This window comes from Hibiscus syriacus, unplaced genomic scaffold (assembly GCF_006381635.1).
Source record: "Hibiscus syriacus cultivar Baekdansim isolate YM2019G1 unplaced genomic scaffold, ASM638163v2 tig00112523_pilon, whole genome shotgun sequence".
In the NCBI taxonomy this organism is placed as follows: Eukaryota; Viridiplantae; Streptophyta; class Magnoliopsida; order Malvales; family Malvaceae; genus Hibiscus; species Hibiscus syriacus.
In genome coordinates this window covers 1,557,301-1,579,149 of record NW_024063355.1, presented here as the reverse complement: position 1 = coordinate 1,579,149, position 21,849 = coordinate 1,557,301, and the positions used below count along the sequence as shown (strand labels likewise).

Sequence of the window (21,849 nt, the reverse complement as noted above, 5' to 3'; positions counted from 1 at the left end):
AAAGTTTAGTGGCAATTTTTTAATTTTCAAAACTTAATTGACCAAATAGATTATTTCATAATAGTTTAGTGACAAATTTTGTGTACTTTGCCCAAAAATAAAATAATAATGAAGACAGCTCACCTTCAAGTGACCTTAGACATACCCATCCGTCCAGAAAACGCTTTTAAAGGAAGCTGTGGACAGCCCCTCATGTGGCATGGCGGTGCTGCTGCTACAAGCTTCAATCAATCACCCCGAGAAGCTTTTAAAAGAAAAACCTCAAATTCTTTCTTTTTTCCTTTTTTTGGCAGTAGAATTCATTGTTTAATCACCAAAATCATGTCTAACCCAAATATTCAAGCTAATAATATAAGATTTATTAAACATTGCTAGAAAGGCGAGACAAAGAAGGAAAAGAGAACGAGAAATCTCGAATTTTTTTGGTAAATTGATTCGTTGCTTCGTCCGTCAGTCTCACGCTTTCAAGGTTCATCACTTGTTTCTAAGCTTCCTTTACGTCGTCTTCATTTTTACAGGTACGTCGTGGTCAGGTTCCTGAAATGAGATCTCTGTTTTTTTGTTTAATTGAAGATTTTATACTTTTTTTAGTTATTTTTGGTTAAAAAGTGTATCGGATTCGAAGTAATTGAGATCTGAACCTGTTTAAGAGTAGAAATGGCTGAACTAAGCTGCAGTAGTGAAGTATGATAGAACATAAGAGAACAATAGAATAGATCCAATGTTTTTGCCTTTTGTTTAATATTACTTTGTTCCCAGAAATTTTGTTATTTGTCCTCTAGTGTTAGTTCCAGGGAAGCTGCTTGGTTTGAGAGTGTGGGAGAATATATGATTTTTAAAATAAGCTGGTTTTCTCAATTCACTCTTTTATTTAGAGGCATTATGTTGTTTCTCTTGTATGTATATGACGATTTACATTGGCTTATCTCTCTTCTCTACTCTGAACTGTCAGATTTTGTTGGTTGCAGAATAACAATTAAACTGTATGCAATTCAAGCTCACTGCTAGTAAGAAAAAGAATCACTCAGTTGTATGTTAGTTCACTCTTCTTTTATCAATTGTATGTTAGTTTCTTCAATGAGTTGAGGAGTTGATGAATGATTGAATGACCCTCTATTAATTTACTTATGCTGGTCTCTATTGCTTTGGTGCGTGCAGTTCTATCATGTGATTAGTTTTCTTTCACTTTTTCTGATAACATTCTTTGGGTTTGTATTCACTTTTTCTGTTAACATTCTTTGGGTTATTTCTCAATCAACCAGCTAGGTTAAAGTAAAAATCGAGAGAACAGGACTAATAAAAATACCTGAAAATGGGACTATGCTAGTATTCTTTTCTGAAGCAATCTTTTAGCGTATATCTACATATCTACTTAGATATGAGCATACCTTGGGTATTTGTACCATCTAAGAACGCAGATAATGGTTTAAGCCATTTGATAGCAATAAGAGTTACATGTTTGACTGTTATAAATGTTAAATGACTTATAATTTTTGTTGCCTTCCTGATTTGAAGTGTTTGCTTAAGCCAAGGTCTAGAGACTAGTGTTTGATGTTTCCCAACAAAATTGTACATTCCAATAAGCAGATGACAGGTATCAAACGCTAAAAGCATGTTAGTGTGAATGATATATTATAGGTGAAATCTGAAGCGTGCCAAATACATAATGTAAAGCTTTAGTTTGATACCTGACTTTAGTTCGAAACATTGCCAGTCTTAATTTCTTAACTTGTATATGCTGTGATCTGTTTATTTATTTTTAACTTCCTTACCTATTCATGTTGTATTTGAGTTGCTCTAAGTTCTTGAAAATTCTTTTTATTTTAACTACGTCCAGAAATAAGCTGAAATGGCTGCTGAGCTGGTCATTTCTGCCACAAGTGAGAAACTGGCTGAGATGGACTGGGCAAAGAACATTGAAATTTGTGAGTTAGTTGCTCGAGATCAAAGGTAGATTTATTTTTCCTTTATTTTTATCATGTTGAATATGATCACCAAGAGTTTTGTTAAAATTTGCACTGCAATGTATTCTTTTGTGTTGCCTATACTATATTTTGTTGGAGTTTTTATTTCGTTGGTTTTGTGTTGTATATTTTCAATATACAGGCAAGCTAAAGATGTTGTTAAAGCAATTAAGAAACAATTGGGGAGCAAAACCCAAATGCTCAATTATATGCTGTATTGGTCAGTACATGCTATTTTTGCTTAGTTACAATCTGACCTTATGTTGTTCTATATCTTGTAAATGCATTTTCTAACACCTGCTTTTGCAGCTATTGGAGATGTTGATAAACAATATGGTGAAAATGTTCATAAGCTGGTGATCGATACGGGCATTATCACAATTCTTGTTAAGATAGTCAAGAAAAAGGTGTAAACTGTTTCATTTCTACAACTGTTTGCTTTTCATTGATTTTTCAAAAAAAAAAAATTCTTCCTTTTGTTGCAGTCGGACTTGCCAGTACGAGAGAGAATATTTCTGCTTTTAGATGCTACACAAACATCTCTTGGTGGCGCTTCTGGAAAGTTCCCTCAATACTATTCAGCATACAACGATTTGGTGGTAGGTACAGACATGAAACATGTGTAATCCCCGTACTTTGTACATTTTGGTGGATTAGTGAAAAAGTGTCCTCTGGGAACCTTGTGCTAAGTTTTTGACTTGCACACAATTTAAAAGCCTGTTTCTTCATTCTGCATAGTATTGATGTTAGTCAAAGCCTTCAGTGGGTTTGGTTTAATCATATGGTTGCTGCATTTTATACGTATATTGTTCAAAACTTTTAGTGAAAAAAACCTGTACCCCAAGTATACACTCTTTGTGAGGCTATAGTAGTTTAATAGTATGGGTATGTTGTTGCAAGTGCTTTTGTTTGGAGTTCTGTAATTTCTTCTTGATTGTGATGGAACAGTGAAGGAGATGGCCTTCACTATGCTTTGTCTGTAAAGTTTTTTGGCCAAATTTAACTAATTTTTTCACAAAGAAATTTTTCTCCTAGGTTTCTCCTCAACCTACATTATAAATAAACTTCCATATGAGATATCTAGAAGAGTCCATTCTGTTAGCATTTTGTGGTTAGGTTGACTGGTTGTGTGATTATGAAATCTTAATGCCTTACTGAAGTTAGTGACAATATAAGAGCATGCATTGTTGTAGAATTGAAGCAAGTATGCAAGTAATCATCCTAGAATCATCATTAATATCTACTATCAGAAGACACTGATTATTTTTGTCAGCATACGACTGAATTAGCATCAGCTTGAGTTTTCTAGGGATTCAAGGAAGTGATTTTAAGGACATAATTCACTGTCATTGTAAGTTCGTTCATACCTTCCTGAGATGCTTGTATTGAAATGCAGCTTGAAGAAAAAGTGATAAAGTGTATATTTCCTATAATATCCATTTCATGTTTCAAAGACATTAGTCCCATCCCATTCAAGGGCTATCTTGTAACAGTTTCAATTTCTTATTTTAGTTGTACTGTAAATGACTAGACAATGTCATATTTTGTTCTTAGCTTTCTCAAAATACAATTATAAGAAAGAGCAGCATTGTGTATCTGATTTCCCGATTTCAATATTCTCTAAAGCTTTCCATTATTGAAAAGTGTGCCTCTATTGTCATTAGGTGTTTCATCAAATAGAAACTATAATCCAATACTAATATTTTAACATTTTCGTGAATGTAATTTTGAACTCCTGCATAAGTAACTTTTACTTGTTTCGTTCTTCACAACAAAAAATCCATGTTTATATTTGTTTAATCCTTTCAGAGTAGTGGAGTAGAATTTCCTCAAAGGCTTCATACTACACCATCAAATCCACCAGCTTCACTACCAACTAAACCTAATACACTTAATGTGGAACTCAAATCTGCCAGACAGGAGACAGCTGCAAAGCAAGCAGAGCCTCAGATTGTTCCCGAGTCCAGGTAACTTTTATATCTTTTGGCAAATTTTTTATCCATTGTGAAACCATTGTGCCAAAGGTTAAAAAATGAAAAAAAAATCCACCTTACTAAAAAAAGAACACCCTGGAATATAGAAAGCATATGAAACCATATGAGCTTCTTTCTTGTCTAAAATGCTTTCTTCATTGTTGGGGGCAGTAGGGATATATTTTTTATTTTTCAGGCTATATCTGTATTAGTTTAATTGCTAAACAAATTTCTAATGCATTGTAACATTAGAGGTTTATTTTTCCGGGAAACAAAATTCCTCGAGTCTATCTTTCTTGTCACAGTATTATTCAGAAGGCCAACAATGCTTTAGAGGTTTTAAAGGAAGTCCTTGATGCAATTGACACTCAAAATCCCCAGGTATAGGAGATATTTCCCTCTCTTTATGATTGATGTATTTTATTATCCTCAGATGCATGTATGAAATTTTGAATTGGAATATATGTCATTTTGACTGCCAAGATATGTTTTCCTTTAGGGTGCAAAGGATGAATTTACACTTGACCTTGTGGAACAGTGTTCATTTCAGAAGCAACAGGTGATGCATCTTGTGATGAGTTCTCGGTAAGGTTATGTGTGATTATGAGCACGTCACTTTGAATATTAATGTCATCATCTGGTGTGTGTGTGTGTGAGAGAGATAATAAGTTTTATTAATTTATAAACTACTTTCTTACATAGTATAAATTATGTGTTGTAAACGATTAGTCAAACTTGGAGATCATTTGTTTATTGCCTTCAAAACGCTTGGATGAGTGGCAAATTCTTCACATTATTATTATTTTCCAATGCAAAATTCATATAGAACTTCATTACTTTGGAATTTCAACTTTGTTGAATGCAGTCTTTTTATATTCAGGGATGAGAAGGTTGTTTCTCGAGCAATTGAATTGAATGAGCAGCTCCAGAATGTTCTTATCAGACATGATGCTCTTCTCTCTGTGAAGACTACTGTTTCGAGTAGGCCAACACCAACACCAATACCAAATCATTTTGACCATGAAGAAGAGGAGGAACCAGAACAACTTTTTAGAAGGTTTGTCCGTCTTTCCAAGATTCAAACCTTCCTAGAAAATTAATAAACTTCTCTCGTTTCATTCTATATGTTATCTTTTGAGATGATGGTGTTAGGTTGGCTGATTAATTCTCCCAAAAGCTTAATCTAATAAGAACAAACCCAACTATTATATTTATCCATGTTGGAATTAAGTTGGTTGTCTTTTGACTCGCCAATTGCCTTAAATGTAAGACAGGGACACCCCAAAAAGGATATGCCAAAATGTTCTAAGATTTTTTGCCACGTCAGACATATAATATCTCATTTAGGACCTCCTTGCGTCAAAGCGTCAATACAATGTGCCTTCTTTTTATGAGTCGAATAACACAGTATATATAGTCACCATGTCAGCTTCCGTGCAAGCAAGATAAATGCTTAATGTTTTGCTCGTTGACCCAAGTGTAAAATGGACTGCATGCTAAAGAAGGATTAGAAAAGCAATAAAACACAATAGGCAAGAAGACAGTAGGTCCAGGATCTGAACTTGGGAGTTACACCATGTTATTTTGGGATTCGGGATCAAGTTTCCCAAAAGCTGACCTATTCGATTCAAAATCTAACAAATGGAACACTGCTGTATAGAGTGATAAAGTTTTGGTACTCTGAAATTCTTCTGTTCAGTTTGTTGTCGGTGTATACATTGACAAAATTCATTCATCCCAACTGTGAAACTGTATAGGTTGCGAAAAGGGAAAGCATGTGCAAGACCAGAAGACGAAGAGCAGCCACACTCGGGTTTGTTTGGATCAAACATTCTGGGAGAGAAAGAACGGCTTAACCGTCCACTTATTCGACCACTGCCTTTGGAACCATCATACGAAAACAACACAAATCCTTCAACTGTTGCAATCCCTCCCCTCCTGCAAAACACGTTGAGAGAGAAAAGTACTTTAAGGAGAAAAAGGTAGATGGCTCTGCTGTGGCTGGTCATATGAGACGTTTGTCATTACACAGCCGTAATGCTAGCAGTTCTCGTAGCGGGAGCTTGGATTTCAGTGACTGACCATAATTTCTGCTTCCCTACGATTTCTGTTTGTGGATATCTTGTTTTCTTCATTTTCGGCACTAGTGCTGTCAGGTGTCGGTTGAAAGAGCGACTGAACCTCGAGATATTTAAGGTGTTCTATGTTTGCTCTGAGGCGAGGGTGACCGGCCGTTATTGTTACTTTCATCGAGTTGTGGCGTTGAGTTTTTCTCTATCCTTCTGTTTCTAGGAGTGCCCTTGTAAAGAGGATTACTTTCTAATATTTTTTTAGTAAAATACTCTTTAATGGCATGACTATGTGTTGTTTTGCAGAAGTAAAAGGTCTGCAGTCTGCGGATCAAATCTGTAGACATCTGCAACAGAAGAGGTGGACCAAAAGTCTACAGTCTGCAAGAAGAAGACTGTTTATTTTTCAACGTCTGCAGAATATTAAAATAAACTAAAATATAAATAGATTGATTTTTTAAACTTAAAAGAGTTTTACAATACTGAAATTTAAATAATTTTAGTTTTACAATACTGAAATTTAAATAATCTATACAACTACTTTTTTAAAATAAATCAATCCATACTAAAATATAAATCAGTTTACACACGTCTTACTATTGAATCAAGCTAGATGTTTGTGTCATGAATTATACAATACCTTATATATTGAGCCTATACCACATGAAAAGTTTAAGACTAAACCACTATAACAAGATTATATGTAAAAAAAAAATAATTAAAAAAATAAAATCACTAATTAAATAAAAAATATACAAGTTAAAATTATATGTAATATTTGAATTATAAATAAAAATAAAATATTAAATTTATTTTAAAAGAAATTAAATGTTCTTTGAAGACATAAGGTCACGTCTGCGTCAAGAAGAGGACGCGCAAACATTAAAAGAGTTTTTGTCTTCTAAAAAATAAACGGTCTGCGAAGTCCAATGTCTGCGCGTGGTCTGTGCAGCGCAGACATAAAAACTTTGAAGACCTTTAACAGTGAAAACAAATATCACCTTAGATTCTTCAGTAATGCGCAGTTATGCTACGAGACCATATTCATTTTAAGGTTGTAAACAAGCTTATTTGTTTTGCTGCAGTTAAAGAAAAGGGATAGTGTACTCCTTACCTTTCAAACTTAAGAGATGATTGTTTGAAGATACAATCATGAATCTTGTAAAACGAATATCGAAGGTACTTTGATTCTATAAAGGAAAATGCTTTTCGAATTTCGAATACACGCTTGGAATCAAAGTCATTTCCTAATTCAGCAGAACCAAAGATCACAAATAAATTCAAAGTCTAGTTCACAGAAAGAAACATAGAAGATCCAACATCGTTTTCAATTCCGTTTGACAGAGAATATAACAATGGATGATGATAAGCTTGCTTCCGGAAAATGATGAACCGACATAAAGAAGACTTGACTTAGGAAGTCTCGGTGGCAGGTTGGGTCACTCCAAACTTCTGCAACAACTTACTCAGAGAAACCGGTGAGCAAACCTGGTACTTCACATTCCCGGAAGGTGTAAGAAAAACCTCAGCCAGTTCAAGCTTCTCCGATGTCAGGCTCGTGCTGTCCATAGTTTTACTCAGCACCTTCAGCGCAAGCTGCACGGCTTCTTCCCTTGTGATCTCGTCCTTGTAATCCTGTTTTAGCATCGACTGAGCTGCCTGATTATTGGCGCCGATAGCTGCAGCCTTCCATCCACTGTAGTTCCCACTCGGATCACTCATGTAAAGTTGAAATCCATAGTTTTTGTCCCATCCTGCAAAAAGAAATGAAACACCAAACGGGCGGAGGCCTCCAAACTGCGTGTAACCCTGCTTCGTGTCACAAAGAGACTGAACCAGCTGTTCTACAGGCATTGGCTCTTGGTAAGCATACGTGTATCGTTGTGCTTGCACCCTAGCAGTGTTGATGAGGATGTTTGCATCAGACATTATTCCCGCCACGGCACAAGCAACATGATCATCAATCTTGTACATCTTTTCCGTGGATGTGGAGGTTTGAAGAAGCTTGGAAGTAACTTTCTTTTCACCAACCAAGACAACACCATCCTTTGACAATATTCCGATCGCTGAGCCAGCATTTCCGATGGCTTCCATCGCGTACTCTACTTGGTAAAGACGACCTTCGGGGGAAAAGATTGTTGTGCGGCTATCATATCTCCGAGACATTTTTTCAAGGCTGATCTACAACTAGAATTAACCCAAAAACAGAGAAGGAGAACAAAGAGCTCATTACATTGGAACAAAGGACAATAAAGCACGGTTTTCTAGTAAAAGTGAATGCAATTTTTAATTTTATCGAATCAAATCCATTTTTATCAGGGCAATTCCTTTCTTCACAAAGAGTGAACCGAGAAGATAGAAGACACTTTAAGCAGCAAAAACAACCAGCACACATCCACATCCCAACTTCATGCGTTAATAATTCAAGATGCATGTAATGTAAAGCAGCGAAACACGTAAATCATGCATATGAAAAGCCAACATAGTATCAAAGAGAGACGAGGAGCTCGATTTCCTAAAATCAATGTATATAGGAGCAACTAAGAGCAGTCTTATGTCTATTGAATACTTTACCTTCTTGGTGTGAATCCGATAAGGGCGAAAGACAGTTAAAAAAGCGGTCCTGATTCTTGAACACCACCAGTTCTGAGTACCACTTACCCATTCCAAACAGCATACCGCAAACCCTAAATTAAACATCTTAACTGAGTTTAATCCCTTGTCTCATTTTCTTTTTCCCCAATTTTCCCTCAATCACTGATCACACTCGTCAATCATCTAAAAACTAAAGGCTATAAATAAATTTGATGCAGGAACTAGAAAGCTACCAAGCATGAATGGGATCATAAATACAGACAAATTATTAATCCCGAAGAGTGTAAAACCCTTCTCGGTGGACGGTTCCATAAATTTCAAACAGAAGCATCCATCACAGACCCAAACAATCAAATTAAGAAGAAATCAAATAATTGGAAGAAGAAAACTGAGAAATATGGGCAACTGACCTCAGTTTCGACTTTCCGACGGTGGTAGAGCGTGAGAGAAGAAAATAGAGTTCTTGTTTTATTGGAGGTAACTTGAGCAAACGGCAAGCTGCTCTGTGCTGCAGCATAAACGGACCGGCCCATATCTTGGGTCTGAATCGGATATTATCCAAGCCATGGTCCATGCTTCAAATGTACTTAATTTTCCTTTAGAACTACAATAATTTTACTTTATCATTTGAGCATAATGTCAATAAACATTTCTAATGTTTTCGATTATTGTGTTAGTATAAGTTTAATTAAATTTAAGAATTAAATTTTACTTAATAAATTTTTATCACTGTATTTTTCAAAATATTAAAATATAATTTTCTAAACATACAATCATTAAATGATTAAAGACGATATTCGTGTATTCCTTTTTAATAAAATCCGATTAAAGATAATATTCGTGTATTCTTTTTAATAAAATCCATATAATTTTTTATATTTCTAGCTCATTATTCTCATTTCTTTTGTTTTGTCCTGAAAAAATGACCACATCGGCTGAGACCAAACTATAACACACTTTTTAAGAAGTGTTTCTAACATTGAGCGTCTTTAAAAAAGTATCATTTGACAAATAATATTTTTTATGCCATTTTGGTAAATAATGTTAAAATATTTTTTTTATATTTATATGATCTTTATTTTTTCCCTAAAAAATTGTTTATCCGACATAAAAGTTGTAAAAGAAACAAAACGAGAATGTTGCTATAAAACAAACATTACCTTGTAACATCCTATCCTAATTAAAAAAAATATGAATAGTTTAAACTACATAATTACCATAATTTACACTAAATTTGCAATATTTTCAAATTAGACCCACAAATTCATCTTAAACATTGATTGAGTTTAGTTCATCTGGAACTTATGTTGATCAAATTTTTCGAGATTCGCCACCGAACTAAACTAACAAAGAAATGATGTCATATAAATTACGATACCTTAAACTTGATATCCATATATTTTAATATAATATATACTAGAGAAAGTATAGACCTTAAAAAGAGGTTTCTACTCTGATATCGACAACTTGCAGCTCACGAATATAAGTTAAACGCTCTGAAGGTTAAAGGTTCTGCAGCTGCAGGCTTCAGCTCAAGTATGCGAGTCCTATACAAAATCTAAATCCTACTATAATATATTAAATGTTAAACTTAGATTATCCCAAACAGAGAAGAAAACAATGGAGGAGGGCATACTGTAGGATTCAAACATATTTCTCCGGCTCACGGGAATTTCGAAGAAGAGAAAAGGAGAGGAGAATTTACTGCCTCGATTTCAGCAGGACACTCACCATGCTTGAGATATCCGCCAGCTGTTGCTTTGTTTTAGTTTTCCACTTCATCAAGTCCTTCAACATTTCCTGTCAAAAGGGGAGATTCCAAATTGGCCATTCAATGCAGAGCTATAAAATTTTACATGTATCTGTAAGTTCACATATGCATTGGATATGCGATGTTTTATGCATCTTAATTTTAAAAATGACCTTTGTATTACATCACCTGAACCAGAAGCAATAAACTATCGTGATCAGTCTTTGAATTGGAAGTTACAGATGAATCAGGTGTCACATTAGATTGATCTTCCCCTTGCCTCCTAGGTGCTCCTAGCTCCTGAACAGTGCTGTTTATAAAACAAAAGAGAGCAGCACCAACGTTAAGCACAATAATCTTGTCTAGAATTTGGTCACGAAGGGTTTGTTACCTCATTATCTTATCCATTTCTTCATTAATCATATCCAGATCTTGAGCACAAACAAGGCCTTCAAAGGGGCTATGCCCAGGTTGTTGCCATGCTAGTGGGGTCAGACCCGAATCTTGAACTACATCCTGTGCAAAATTAATCAGCTCTGGATTGTCTAACCAGGGCCCCAAGTTACCCCCTTGAAAATTGTCCAGGTTGGTGCTCTTAAACCAATCTTCCCATCTTTCAGAAGTTGCAGGACTAAAGAGATTGCATTGCTTTGATTCCTGCAGACTGCTCAATGAGTTTGAAATTTCCAGCATCTGCTGCTCGACTCTAGCTTTCCATGTCATTAGTTCTTTGCACATGATCTGCTCGCAAAAAGGTAAAATCTGAGAGCTCTATTCACTCACATGGTAATTTCAGATATAAGCATGACCAAAATTAGTCTTGTAACAAAGACAAGTTTTAAATAACTTGAAAAAAAAAAACCTTCTACTTATATTTAGGATACATTAGATTGTCAGTAAGTTATTGATTAAAGAACAGGGTTTTGTTACCTTACCTGCATACCATTTAATGAACTCATAAACTCCATCAGGCGTCCATCTGTCTTTGCTTTCCATTTCACCATATCTTTCTGCATCTCCTGTAAAACAAAGAATTCAAGACCAGCAGTTCATCTTACAGGTACAATTAATTTCACTTCAAACTATTCACATTCACCTCAATTGAATTAGCTTGATCTGGCTCTTGCTGCTTGGAAACAAGCTCCTGCAAATCCCTATTTTCAAAGAATAGAGGGTTCTAGAGATTACAAAAACAAGACCATCAATAACTTCATTTTAAAACAAATACTTATTTTTCTCACCTCTTCATTTTTCCCATTTCATCCTTAAGCAGTTTCAGTTCTATAGCGCTAGTAGAAGCATGAAAGGGAGCCTCATCAGGTTTCTGCCAAAATTGGGAAATCCCAGCCTCCTTTCGCTTGTTAGCCAGGTCAGCACTCTCTAGCCAATACTCCATCACTCCACTAGTGTTGTAACAACGACGAAACCTATCAGTACCTCCAGGTGCTACCTTACCATCAATATGTTTCAGCAGATGGTCCAAGAGCCCAGTATCACCAATAAGTTTACGGGCTGCCATTCTCAGAGCAGGCCGAGATATTGGATGCTCATACACAGCTCCTTCAGCCTTCATGATCTCTAACATGCTTTCCTCAGCCAGATTATACCTTCAATAATTGTACGAAATATAAGAAATTTTTAGCAATAACAGAAGGGGAGAAAATTAACCAGTGGGTAACCAAAGTTTTCACCTTTCAACAGTCATCTATCTATAAATTTTTTATGTTTGTTTTGCTTGCCCTTGTTAGGAACATTACATGGGCTTTGTTTCCCACATCTTGCAGCCTTTCTTTTCTTAGTTGGCCAGAGGAAAGGTGCTCTTCCGTTCTTCCGGGCAAGAAATCAACATTGTTTTCACATGTTTTTTATCGTCTTCATCATATTCTTGCTCGATTTGAGCAGATAACTGTTTAGCAGGGCTATCTCCTTGAGAGCCGATGAATTTAAATTGCCGGCAGACACCCCACTCTGCCATCCTGAACTATTTCAGTTCAAACCAATAAAACCCTTTCTTAGATCTTTAAGTTACCCCAGACAACTTCTGCACAGTTCAGAAACACCAACATTTACATTTACAAACAACACTAAGAAATTTGACTGATGCAAACAACACTTTTCCTATACATGAACAGCCAAATAGAATAAGACCTACATAAAATCTAAAAATCAATATCCTAGTTGCAAAATGCACCGGGAATATTTTATTGCCTTTACCAGTTTTTATTCCTCCTCAGTTACATCAATCAAGAACAGTTCATTCCATTTTCAGTTTAAATCATATTGCAATTTGAGCTCATTTATTTTACCCAAATTCATGAGAATCCACTTTATAATTTCAAATAAATACCATATTTCTATCATGATCAATACAAGTAACACAAAGTGTTCACTTTCAACTCTCTACCCATCAATCAAGCCACCTATACAAGTATTCATTAGTAAATAAATCACCATGGTTTGTAAAATTTAGAAGTCTTTATTAGCAAATAAATTGCCATGTTTTACAAATTTTAGAATTGAACTATGAAGGTATTACAATTTACAAACACAACAGCTGCTCCGTTCACATTCAATCCACCCCAAAACTCAAGCCGAGGTTGAGGATAAGTAGAACCAAATTTATGATGTCACATAAGTAATGTTGACATAACAAATAACATGATTCCTTGATTCAAACCACCTCTGCCCGTGGAAGCCGGTCAATTAATGCAGGCTACTATACAATTTTATTAGTAAGTTCAAAATGCAGTGGGTGCTTTGTTCTAAGATAAAAGGGTAAGGCCGTAGAAGTACATATCTTCTAGCAAGCCGGTATTTTATCAGGAAAATCACATTCAAATAACAGAACTTCATAAAACATCCTTAGCCAAGATTTCAAAGCCAGTAGCAATGCACCACTCCCATTCATAGTCTCATTAGCAATTTCCTAACTCTAGTCGTCCACAATCTCAGCCACGTATTTTATTTTATTTTATTTTTATAAGTAATTACATTCAAAGATCTGCTAAGCCTGGCCCCACTGCCCACTACAAGTTATTTGACCATCCTGTGATGCTTTCCAATTAATCAACAGGTTTCTAGAATCTAAAGTTAGCTTCTCCACTGAACGTTTAAAACAAAACAAAATCAAGGGTTTGACTAAGTAAGACTCTACAAAAACAGTTGCTTTACAAATGGCTTACGGGGAAAAGGATCAGATTTATACCCTAAGTTTCCCATAGAGAGAACTGGATTAAAAAATAATACACTGAACATCAAAGTTCCGATCTCCTATTTTCCTTCATTTTTTACTCTCTTTTTTTCATGGCAACCAAACAGAACAGTGGATGATATAATTTAACGTTTGAGGGTAGAAGAGAAAAACATTGGCACCTAAACTATCAGAAACGATAAATTACGGCGGCGTAGGAGGGAAAAACGGTTTACCTTGAACAATAATGAGAGTAGAGCACCGACATTCAATCCATTCTGAAACCCTAACTTCGTTTAAGGAGAAGAGAATATTAAATAAATATAAAATTAAATAAGGAAGAGAAAATAATACCCTCGTGATTTTGGTATCAGTTGACAGATAAATCTTTTCAGAAAATACCAATAAGGAAGGAAAGTTAAACAGAAAGGCTGAACAGCCTCAGATTTTACATTTTAGCCGAAAATTTCTGCTGCCGAATCAGCCCTACTAAAAGTCTAAAACCCTAACTGCCCAAATTCCCAAACCCCTTTTCTATTTGTTTTAAAAATTACTTTTCCCTTAAAAAAACAGAAATTGCCTTTTTATATATTTTAAAATATCAAATTTTATTAAATGAAACTATGTATGTCTGTAAACGAACCGAACGCACATGAACGGAGGTATGTTCATGTTCGTTCATTTAATAAATAAACGAACATAAACGAACACGAACATAAACGAACAATTTTTTTTTGTTTATGTTCGTTTATTAAGGAATATAACTTGTTCATGTTCGTTCATTTAATAAATAAACAAACATAAACGAACATGAACATAAACGTTGGAGACCCTACCTTCCATTGTTCTTTCATGAAAAAATAGTCGACAATGCAAATCAACCAAATCTACGTTATTCTAATAAATTCGCCGGCTAAAAGTTTTGTGACATCAATGTCAGACTTTAGTGAGGTTTGTTAATAATAGTCCTTTATGTTTGCATAGTAGAAAATTTAACAGCATGAAGATTTCGAACGGTACAAATTGGACTATAAGGCAATAACATAGATCCGAAATCCCTTCGATACTACATATCATAACTGATATTATTGCTAAACCACCATTCAAAATTTTAACGTACTTAAAGTCTATTCCACAACTAAAGGTCACACAAGAACTATAAAAACAAAAGTTCATTGTCAAAGTGTATTTTCTACTTATTAATAAGTTCTTCCTGGAAAGCCCATTACTTCCGCTATTACACTCTTTTTCAGAAATTGCATAGAAACCTTTGTTTTGTTTTCTGGCAAATTCTATTATATTTTTCTCTTTATTGATGTTCATATACTTCCGATTGTTACCTTTATCTTCCCATCTATTTCTAGAAAGAAATATGATATTTTCTTGAGTTTTAGATGTGAAGATACCCACAATAACTTTACATATCAACTATTAAGCCAAATAAAACAGAGAAATAGATGAAAACAAACCTGTAAACTTTAGATTGCACTATAATATAACTTGTTTTGAAGCTTTCAGCGATCGTCTTCACTCTTCAGTGAACATTAGGATTTGGGAAAAAAAAGGGAAAATGAATATAGGTGCGAGGTAACTCACGGGTTAACATATTAGATTTAATCTCCAAATAAAATTGGGTTAATTATGGAGTTGGCCATCAGAATATCAGATTAATTAATATTTTTAAGATACTTACAAATTGGTCACCAAAATTGATTTAAGAAGATTGTGTTAAACATAAATGAATGGACATAAACGAACATAACCGAACGAACATAACTAAACGTTCACGGACGTAAATGAACGAACGAAACCTATGTTCATGTTCGTTCATTTAATTAAACGAACACAAAATCTTGTTCATGTTCTTTCATTTAATAAATAAACGCACATAAACGAACTTCCCGCCGCACGGTTCATGAACGGTTCGCTGAACGTTCAGTTCATTTACAGGCCTAAAACTATGTCACGAATCTATGATATTAGAAAAAAACCAAATTAGTTAAATAATAAAATACTAATTTTTCATAAAATCATTAACTCCAGTTCCTAAATATAATGTTAATTATCATCGCGTTTGATATTGATTTTGTAACACCATAATCTAAACTGGCCCGAAGATCGTCTAATTTGAGTATTACACGGAACCATCAAAATGATTAATCTAATTTTTTTATTAAAAAAATACAAATCATCATTTAATTACCATCAATGAAATCACAAAGTAAAAACATAAGTATTTAAGTTTACAAACGGGAAGCTTCCAACATGTCCCAAAATAATACAAATTCAATACGTTTTTATAAAAAAAAAACGTATATCCGACCAACCTACTCTTTATGAGTACTTGGGGCATCTATGCTCGACATACATACAAGACGATCATTATACTACTAAAATAACTCAAGTGTCTTAACTTTTTCTCGAGCGTCACACAATGACTAATTTTATGTCATCTTAATTCATATTGTTTCTATTTGTATTTATTAATTGTTATCATTTTTTGTTTTATTAGTGAAGTTTTGGTGTTATTAGACCCCTTTTTGAATCCCTTTAACAATTTGAGTTCCTTACCCAATTCAAGATAAGAGTTATGATACTAAGCCTTTTAGTATTGATAATGACCAACTAGTATCGATATTCACCCTTGGTATCGATATCAAAACTGACTGCTGGAATTTGAGAAGGTGTGACGGTACTGATACTCTTACTCAGAATATTGGTACTTCAATACTAGGGTATCATATCATCCTAAGTATCGACCAAAATTGGTTTCGATGTTTTAGAAATTAGCTCAGTATTGATACCCTTACTTAGGGTATCGATACTCTTCACATTGTATCAATACTCCCTTAAATATAGATACCAAAACAGACTACTGGAATTTGAGATTTAAAAGTGGTATCGATACCCCACCTTTGAGCATCGATACCCACCGAACAAGTATCGATACTCCCAGCTAAAACCTCTTGTTTTAGGTCACCCGAAGAATAGTATCGATATTCTTCATCCAATACTGATACTCAAGCCCAAAATGCTATGTTTTGAGCACGAAAATGACACTAATTTTCCCAAACAACCCTACTAAAACACTCAAATGTTGTTTAAGTCTTATGTAAGGTTTAAGGGGTTATAAAAGGTCAATTTTCATCCTGAATAATATCATAACTTAAATCTACCATGAATGTGCTCATATGATTCATGTACTCATACAAGCTAACTTAGAACATCTAATGACTCGCAAGTGATATAGAGAAGTTAGAAATGTGTTACTCTGTTGCAAGGCTATTGGAAAACGTTCTCACCCAATCAAGAACTAATTTCTCTTTACCTTTGGTCTTGAAGCTTTCTCCAACCTCTTTCACTAATCATATACAAAGAAAATGAGTTACTAACTCATCTAGGAACTTAAAATGAAGTTAATAACACTTCCTAGGACTTGAATCTATCAAAAAACAAGCTGAAAACTCGTAGTTTTCTAAACCCCCACTTATGGTTACTATGTATAACCAAAACTTGATATCAAGTGCTTGAATAAAGGCTCTAATGATGGAGATTTCGATTCTTACATTCCTTAACTCGTTCAAGGCTTACAATACTATGAAGCTTGCACCTTCGATGGTTCTAGTTTTACCTTATAATTTTATCCAACCCGATCCGAAAAAAATATAATTTTACCTTATATGTTTAAGAATAATTACAATAATAGTCATCTATATATTATTTTTTCCAATTAAATCACAGTTTTATTGAATAAAATAATATTTTATTATTATTTAGAGTCGGGTCGGATCGGATTCGAATTTTATCTCAAAAAATTGGGTCGGGTTCCAATCGGGTGGAGGGTATATATTTTTCGGATCTGGTTGGGTTGGCCGAAACCGGACCCAAACCCGTCCCATGTCCATCCGAATGTTACTTAACTACGTACCTGACTTACATGGTGATCAAAGAAAATGAGTCTCTAATTGACAGAAAGTTAAAAGAGGCTGATAGACTCCTACTCTGGTCAAGAGAAAAAGAAATAAGATGAGTTTTAAGCCGTTTAAATGAAAGGTGATGAAACAGAAATGCTTAACCAACGAGTATAATTGCAGTAGATGAAGAGCTTAAAGACGTCAGGTCCTCCAGTCAACTCTCCAAAGACATTAGGTGTTCTGAATGACTTCCTCCTACACTACTCATTTTCATTCCAGTTGAGAAAATACACCTTTCAATACCTCATATAAGCTCTTTTTTTAAAAGAAAAAAACATTATCCCAACACTTCTAAGTCAAAAACATTTACAAAGGCCCTCTAAAATAAAATATTAATTAAATAATTTATAAATGATCAATTATATAAATATAATATATAAGTTGTATACAATCATTTTTTAAACTTCATTATAGACTTTGTTGGGTCCAAATCACTTCAAAATTTTCAATTTCGTCGTTGATTTTGCTTCCATTCAAAGTAACCTTTCACCTTCACTTTCACTTTCACTTTCACTTTCATCCATGACTTTAAGTCCTTGCAGTTCACCTTCAAACTTGGGATTCCTTCCAAGTCACCATCTGGTTTCAAATTATTAAATGGAGAGAACTTTCATACAAACGTATAATTTTAGAAGTAAAAAAAAAGTAAAGCTGAAAATCAGCAATAATAAAGCAAACGCACATAACAGATTTAAATATCTACATCTATAATATCAACTCTGCAAAAAAAAAAGTTCGAATCTCTGAAATCCGAATCCGAAATATATACCGGCATCCCTAGTTTTGCCTGTGGTCTGTTGTATGAACAAAAGTTAAACCATTTAGGCCATGGATATCGTCATCTATAGGCTACTGGCTTTGGGAATGTTCTCTAAGGCACAATTTCAAAACCCGGGATGATCGATCTGCAGCACCCAACACTTACGACCATGAATCTGGGTTTTGCAGAGAGCAGTCGAGAATGGATGTAAACTAATAAGCATTAAGCACAATGGCTTCCGACTTCTAACCTGTCGCATTGAAGTTGCATACAAGACTTATCAGTCTGCAGTTGTTCCTTCAGGTTATAGATCAAAGCGATGTGAACACAAAGCACTAATGGATCTGTTGACAGTCCAGATGGGATGCATATGATAATGCATGCACAACAGCAAACGAAAACCATAGATGAGAAATAAGCTAGTGAAGATGTTCAAAGACTGGTTTCAGACAACCAAAATACAAGGCACTTAATATCAGAACAGGTGAAGGCCGGAAACATGATATGAAATTTAGCTGGTCTCTTCTCATATGCATGTACAATACATATATATGAAAATTATACTATTCGTTCGTAGTAAAAGGAATTGTGACGATGACAGTTCAGGTAGAAAGTCAATTCACATTTTACTTTGAGGAGCGAGGTACTTAGTATGACGCCCCTGTGCGATAATTTTCCCACTCTTTTTCTTCCGAATCTCAACAGTGATGACGGCAACAGTCTTCCCAACACGCAATGCCTTAGCCTCTATCTCAATTTCCTCCTGCATGAGCAACAATATGCACATTAATTGAATGCCTATACGTATCAGTTTTTTCTACAGATGAAAGAAAGCCTTATTTTCCTCAAGAAAGACATTAGAAAAGCCATTACGTAACTTTATACACGTATTCCAAACCAAAAGATTTCTAATTCAAATGCACTTTGAAATGAAGTTAAGACGATGTTTCATTCATGTTAGCCATCAAATATCATCAGAGTAAGGCTATCGTAGTCAGATATTGAAGGTAAGGCTATTGTAGTCAGACAAGAAATAAAGGGAAAAGGTTGAATAAACAGATGGACTTAATTATTTTGTCATAAAATGCAATTAGGGTAAATAAAATAATTTCCCATGTATTGATAACAATTAAAATCGAACAAGATTGTAGCTGGATTTCAATCTGATAGATTTCAGATGCATTTTATCAACAAAAAACGAGAGAGACAGAAGAAAATTGTTTCTATATTCGAACCGGGTCAATAGGCTCCTAGATCTTATTTTCTCTGTTCACGATACTCGAAAGCAATACTTTAGTGAAGGAACACCCAGGGATGGATCGAGGGGAGCTGGCGGGGCGGTCCTCCCAGAAAATTTTAAATTCTTATATAATTTAGATATTTTATATTGATAATATGTTTTATCCCCCTCCAAATTTTATAAATTTGCTTCCTAGCATAAAATCATGCCTCCATCCCTGTGAGCACTTCCTACCACTCGGCTGAATAGGCGTTGGTCTGGGAGAGAAATTGTAGTTAACTAAACATCCCCATGATCTAAAGCAGTTTTCAGGAATTAACAAGCAGTTCTAAGATTCCTATTATCAGAACTCGGAGAGCGATGATGAATCAGTTTCCTATGTTTCCTTCAAGGAAATTCAAAAGATTCAAATTAAAAGATCAAGTCAAGCAATTAGGCAGAATTAGCAAGTCCGGGAAGAAATTGGATACAAAAGATGAAAAGTAGGAGAAAGTCACTAACACCAACAAAAGCAGAATCCAAGTAAGTAATACTGATTTCAACAGAAACTCCACTAGAACTGGCTCCGTAGGTGAAAACAACCGCTGATCCGACCAAATCCACTAGCGATGCAGTGGCTCCGCCGTGCAAGAAATTACCCGCGTTCTTTTTGCACGATTCAAAGCATAAACCAAAAAAAACATCCAGATTAGGAAAAAAAACAGCAATAATCAATTAAAGTACCGAATTAAGAGCAACAAAATCAAATTTGCAACGATGAATTGAAACTGAGAGAACGGAACATACCAGCAATCGAGGAGGGACTTTCATGGAGCAAAGAACTCGACCCTTTTCAATTGGTCAACATGGAGACCTTGCATGATGAAATTTTCGAAGAACCTGGAAGGCATGCCATTGATGGTGGAGGCGTTCTTGTCTTCCCCTTCGCCAACTCCTTTCTCCAAGTATTTCTTCACGGTTTCCAAATCCATTGGAAAATTTGTGCAAAATGTATAAAACAAATTAATCTATTTATTGTAGCTTTTACCCCCCAAACGCAACGTTCTTCTAGACGGTCAAAGTGGGCGGCTGCTAGCCTATCTGTTTACCATTTTTATGCAGTATTTTTAATCACATTTAAAAAATAAATTAAATTTTAAATTAAGATTAAGATTAAAATTTATTTAAATACCAAAATAAAAATCGTGGTATAATTCAGGATTAAATTATGTAAAAAAAATCTTGATGTTGATGAGCATTGGGCAGCCCCCTTCTGACCCTGGTTGTTGCAGCCTAACTGTTGTGTGGATTAATTAAGCAACAAACCCAAATAAGATAAAAGACTGACGTGGATTAATTAAGCAACAAAAGAAATTAAATAACCTATAGCCAAAAGTATGATAAAATTGTGTCAATAATTCAAACGGACTATTTTTTAGTCCGACATATTAACCCAACTTATTAATTTAAAAAATACGATATTTACTATACTATAAAAAAATTCGTTACGTTCACGTGACGAATTTATTCAAATATTATGTTTTAATGGACGTAGGCATGCGAGTCTCGTGAGGTCTAATAAGTGGCGGAAGATAATGAAGATTAGTAGGGCATGACCTCCCAAAATTTGAAAAATTAAAGTTTAAGCCTTCAAATTTTAAAATATTTAATTTGATCCCCATACAATTTTTAAAAATCTATATTGATTTTTATTTATTTTTTGAATATTTTTAGTTAAATATCAACCATAATTTTTAAAAATTCTCATTAAACTTCTCAAAATTTAAAAATTTTAATTATACCCCAATTTAAAAAAAATGTAAACTGATCTCTTCAAAAAATTTAAAAATTTTAGTTTAAACTTCTAGCTTTTTTTAAAATTTTAAGTTGGCTCCTCAAATTATATCACTACGTTCTGCCACTGAGTTTAATTGTTTAATATATATTTTTGAAACTCGTCATGTTCACATAATGAGTTTCATTAAAATATATTGATTTTTTTAATTTAAAATAATATAAAACAATAATATATTTTTAAAAGAAATTATGAAATACGTCATGTGAGTTTGACAAGTTTCGTTTTTATTTAAAAGTTGTAGCCGTTAAATGAATGTTGGGCAACAAATAAATTCCAACAATCATAAACGGCTAATTCACAAAACTCATCATGTGAGCATATTTCACAAGTTAATACTTGAGTTAACCTATTGGACCAAACAATTAATTCGAATTTTACCATAAGTGTACCTAGATAAAAAGATTTTATTAAATTGTTAATGGTACGAAGAATTTATAATTTCATGTATATATGATATTTTTAGAATATTTAAACATAATTGTGTATGTATGTATTAT

The 21,849-nt window shown here is 34.3% G+C and overlaps 2 protein-coding genes and 2 pseudogenes across 3 annotated transcripts; 1 reads left to right on the top strand and 3 right to left on the bottom strand.

Moving 5' to 3' along the window:
• Positions 1–1,831: 1,831 nt before the first annotated feature.
• On the top strand, positions 1,832–6,291 carry LOC120181433 (annotated as a pseudogene).
• Positions 6,292–7,230: 939 nt separating this feature from the next.
• Positions 7,231–9,052, bottom strand: LOC120181435 (proteasome subunit alpha type-4-like). Of its 2 annotated transcripts, none has more exons than XM_039186556.1 (2): positions 9,012–9,052; positions 7,231–8,193 (listed from the first exon to the last, which is right to left on the bottom strand). In XM_039186556.1, the coding sequence occupies exon 2, from the start codon at positions 8,170–8,172 to the stop codon at positions 7,420–7,422; it is 753 nt and encodes a 250-aa protein (XP_039042487.1). In that variant the 5' UTR covers positions 8,173–8,193; positions 9,012–9,052; the 3' UTR covers positions 7,231–7,419. The 2 variants fall into 2 exon arrangements, with proteins under 2 accessions (XP_039042487.1, XP_039042486.1); XM_039186555.1 differs by having other exon boundaries at positions 7,231–8,203; positions 9,012–9,026.
• An 807-nt stretch (positions 9,053–9,859) lies between these two features.
• On the bottom strand, positions 9,860–14,035 carry LOC120181324 (protein DYAD-like). Its single transcript, XM_039186487.1, has 9 exons — positions 13,778–14,035; positions 12,043–12,392; positions 11,593–11,958; positions 11,448–11,505; positions 11,287–11,370; positions 10,743–11,092; positions 10,541–10,661; positions 10,069–10,401; positions 9,860–9,869 (listed from the first exon to the last, which is right to left on the bottom strand). Exons 2-8 carry the CDS (start codon positions 12,054–12,056, stop codon positions 10,303–10,305), a joined length of 1,092 nt encoding a protein of 363 aa, XP_039042418.1. The 5' UTR covers positions 12,057–12,392; positions 13,778–14,035; the 3' UTR covers positions 9,860–9,869; positions 10,069–10,302.
• A 4,729-nt stretch (positions 14,036–18,764) lies between these two features.
• On the bottom strand, positions 18,765–20,494 carry LOC120181292 (annotated as a pseudogene).
• Positions 20,495–21,849: the final 1,355 nt, after the last annotated feature.

What these genes read in the sequence shown, in the direction of transcription:
- LOC120181435 (XM_039186556.1), bottom strand. Translation starts at nt 8,172, where the DNA reads ATGTCTCGGAGATATGATAGCCGCACAACAATCTTTTCCCCCGAAGGT.
- LOC120181324 (XM_039186487.1), bottom strand. An exon ending in GAAATGGGAAAAATGAAGAG is followed by an intron (nt 11,506 to 11,592) that starts GTGAGAAAAATA and finishes CTTTGAAAATAG; the next exon opens with GGATTTGCAGGAGCTTGTTT. An exon ending in GAAATGGATAAGATAATGAG is followed by an intron (nt 10,662 to 10,742) that starts GTAACAAACCCT and finishes TTTTATAAACAG; the next exon opens with CACTGTTCAGGAGCTAGGAG.